This window comes from Gavialis gangeticus, unplaced genomic scaffold, assembly GCF_001723915.1.
Source record: "Gavialis gangeticus isolate Ggan-Ray unplaced genomic scaffold, GavGan_comp1, whole genome shotgun sequence".
Classification (NCBI taxonomy): Eukaryota; Metazoa; Chordata; order Crocodylia; family Gavialidae; genus Gavialis; species Gavialis gangeticus.
The window spans coordinates 70,820,581-70,824,590 of NW_017728994.1; the positions used below are offsets into that span (position 1 = coordinate 70,820,581).

General features: G+C 40.4%; 1 protein-coding gene across 2 annotated transcripts in view; it reads left to right on the forward strand.

The window, feature by feature from the left end:
- The window catches only part of DOCK1 (dedicator of cytokinesis 1), a 599,368-nt gene that overhangs the window by 520,205 nt on the left and 75,153 nt on the right, over window positions 1–4,010 (forward strand). For both annotated transcript variants that reach the window (XM_019502991.1, XM_019502992.1), the window contains exon 47: window positions 3,543–3,680. In XM_019502991.1, coding sequence (XP_019358536.1) covers window positions 3,543–3,680 — 138 coding nt within the window. The remainder of the gene's footprint in view (window positions 1–3,542; window positions 3,681–4,010) is intronic.

A 4,010-nucleotide genomic window follows, 5' to 3' on the forward strand; every position in this document is an offset into this window, starting at 1 on the left:
CTTTTTTGAAGTCAAGATATATGACATCAATCTCTTCTCCCTTGTCCAGGTGATAGGTCACCTGGTCATAGAAGGAAATGAGATTTGTCAAGCAAGACCTACCCGCAACAAACCCATGCTGGCTATCCCTTACATACCATGCAGCTCTTTTTCCTCTTCTCCCCTGCCTGTCCTTCCTGAACAGTTTGTACCCATTGTCACTAACATACTTGTAGAAACCCTTCTTGTTACCCTTCATATCCCTTGCTAGCTGCAACTTCAGTTGCTCTTTGGCCTTTCTGTCTTCATCCCTGCATGCCCAAGCACTATTCTTATACTCCTCCCTGGTCATCTGTCCAAGCCTCCACTTCTTGTAAGTTTCCTTCTGTGTTTAAACTCGCTGAAGAGGTCTCAGCTAAGCCAAGCTGGTTGCCTGCCATTTTTGCTATTCTTCCTGCACATTGGGATGCTTTGTTCCTGCACCCTCAGTAAGGCTTCTTTAAAATACAACCAGCTGTCTTGGACTCCTTTCCCCCTCAGACTGGCCTCCCGGAGGATCCTGTCCATCAGGTCCCTGAGAGAGCCAAAGTCTGCTTTTCTGAAGTCCAGGGTCCATACTCAGCTGTGCTCTCCTTACTTCCTTCTATCAGGATCCTGTCCCTGCTGCCCAGGTTGCCATCCACTTCTACATCCCCCAGCCATTCTTCCCTGTTTGTGAGCAGCAGGTCAAGAAGAGCATGGCCCATAGTTGGTTTCTCCAACACTTGCACCAGGAAGTTGTCTCAAATGCTGTTGAAAACTTCCTAGATTGCTTGTGCACTGCTGTATTGCCCTTCCAGCAGATGTCAGGATGACTGAAGTCCCCCATGAGAACCAGGGTCTGTGATCTGCAAACTTCCACTTGTTGTCTGAAGAAAGCCTCATCTACCTTATCCTCCTGGTCTGGTGGACACCCACCACAACATCACCCTTGTTTCTCTCCCCTCTAACTTTAACCCAGAGACTTTTAACAGGCCTATCTTCAGTTTCATACTGGAGGTCTGAGCAATCATACTGTTCTTTTACATACAGCACAACTCCTCTTCCTCTTCTCCCCTGCCTGTCCTTCCTGAACAGTTTGTACCCATCTATGACAGTACTGCAGTCTTGTGAGCTATCCTACCAAATCTCTATTATTCCAGTTACATCATAGTTCCTTGACTGTGTAAGGACTTCCAATTTTTCCTGCTTGTTTCCCAGGCTCCGTGGTTTCATGGAGGTAGATAGCTGATTGTCCTACTTTCTCAGGAAGAATGAGAGCACCTCCCCTGTTGCCTCCTCCTACTTGAGCTTCCTCCAGGTCATCTACTTCCCTACTTACATCAGGGCTTTGATGTCCATTACCCAGTGAACCTAGCATAAAGCCCTCCTCACTGCGTTAGTGAGCATGTCTGCAAAGATGCTTTTCCATCTTTTTGTCAGGTGGATCCTTTCTCTTCCCAGTAAGCTGCCTTCTTGGAACAACATCCCATGGTCAAAGAAGCTGAATCCCTGTTGGCAACACTACCTGCATAGCCATGCATTGATCTGCAAGATGCGTCCACTCCTGCCCAGGCCCTTTCTCTTGACTGGAAGGATCAAGGAGAACATCACCTGTGTCCCTGTCCCCTTCACCCTTGCACCCAGAGCCCTGTAGTCAGTGATGAGCTGCTCAGGATCACCCCTGGCAGTATCATTGGTGCCCACATGGATGAGCAGCATGGGGTAGTAGAGGGTCAGAAGTACAATAAACTTCTCTTTGACCAACTTATGGAAAGAAGTCATGTATTCCAAACAGCAATACTGGCTTGTTTCTCCAAATAGTGAGATACTGGCACAGTAGAGTGGGACCATCAGTGCCAAAGATCTCTTCCTTTGTCTTCATAGGGAAAAGTGCTCTATACCCACTCCTGTGCCAGCCTCATTGTTCTCAGAATTGGTGAAGCTACTGCAAAGCTTGGGCAATGTATACCTTACATTTATAAACACTTCTCTTAAAAAGAGTGTTTGGCTTTAAATTCTAGCTTCTTGCTAATCCTTGTTATGCAGGAATGAAGCAGACTATTGCTTGAAACTCTGTCAGCGATTAATCAATATGTGTGCTGCAACCAACAATATCCCTGATGCAAGAAACATTTTTATAAATCTTAAGATACTTGTCCAAGCTTCTATTTTGTCTCACACCTAGGGAAAACAAATTAACCAATTGGCCTCTTAGAACCATGCACAAGAGGGTCTCAGCTTGGTCTTTGGTCATTATGGCAATTTTGAGATTTGTTTACTATAGACAGAGTAACAGGAAAAAGATAAGTTTAATGTTTAAGCTTTGCTACTGAGTATAAAGCCACATGGATTATAAATAAATGTGGATAAAGTAGAAATATTGTACTTATTCTGTCTTTCCTTTGAAGAGTGCCAAGAGAAGCAACAGCTGCTTGCTCTTAAATGGCAACAAAATGCATTTTATTCATGGATTTGTCTTGATAAGATTTTTTAAATTTGTTCACATGTAATTCAATTGTGTACTATTATCCTTCTTACTAATAAATCTGCTCATGGAGATTGCTGCTCAGTCATATTAGAAAAATCTGTTTTAATCAGTATTATGGGTTAATTATGAATTATTAAGAAGAAGCCTCTTAACTTGATTTCTGCAAAGAATATCTAGCTTAGAATCAGAGTGCTCTGTGTACTGAAGCTGATCTCGCAAAGGAAATATTTTTCTTAAGCTTGATATAAGAAATCTAATTGTAGGTCTGTATAACTGGGAATGAAAATGTCTGTCTTAAACCATTTTAATAGGTCAACTACACATCCACCATATGAACTAATTACATAAGTTTGTGTTAGCCTGGGTATTTTATGACAGAAATGTTGCAGGTAAATGGTTATTTTCAATTATAAGAGAGAATTAATTTCGTTCTCACTTACCTACCTACTCTACTCCCCAGCAGATTCTTTGAAAACCATTTTATGATCTAGATTTTATTATGTAAAATTGTACATTTCCTTAACAAATACTTTTTTATACTACATAGTCCTAGCTTTGCAAATACATATGAATAGCTAGGAATTTTTGCAGCATAATGCAGGGCTTTATAAATAACTTTTGTTAAATAAAAACAATCTGAAGATTTTTTTTTTCTGCTGTTTAGTCTCAAGAAACCTGGCAGGGCTGACATTAATAACCTAGCTTAAGAGTCAGCATTCGTCAGCATGCCAATTTAAAGAACAGTTTGGGTTTTTTAATGTAATGGGAGTATTTATTCATGCTGATAAATTTAGCTGTGTTTATGGAACATGATTTATGGACAGAATTATGTATACATTAATTATAAAGAACCAAAGCAAAAGAGTGAAAATGAAACCTTGTGTATTATTAAAAAGGATCTCTAATTATTTCCTGTTTTAGGTATGATTTTATAGAACAATAGTAATAATAGTAGTTTGTCTTAGAAATGTCAAGGTATATTTAGCGACCCTCTTGCTCTCTTCCCTTCTTGATGGAGATCAGAAAATTTATTGCGATCTAATTTTATTTTTAGATTCCATTCTTGGCAGAAGGGATCCGAATTCATGGAGAGAAAGTAACTGAAGCGCTTAGACCATTTCATGAGAGAATGGAGGCCTGTTTCAAGCAACTTAAAGAAAAAGTAGAAAAGCAATATGGGGTCAGAACAATTGTGAGTTGTGTCCCAAAACGATATTTGAAAAAAGTATCTGCTTTTAGACTTACTGTAATACATAGGGCACTTCATAATTTTCCTAACTTAATTCACATTGATGAATGTCTTGAAGGATGAAATCTCTCTCTCTCTCTCTCTCTCACACACACACACACACACACACACACACACACACACACACTTGAATGTCTGGGCATGTTAAAATCTTTTTCACGTGGCTTAGAGTTTACTGGTGTCAGAGGTGGGAGAATCTCAGAGCAGCTGTTTGGCTCATTAGCTCCCAGACATGGAGAACATTTGTCCTGGGAACAGTATTTATAATCTTCA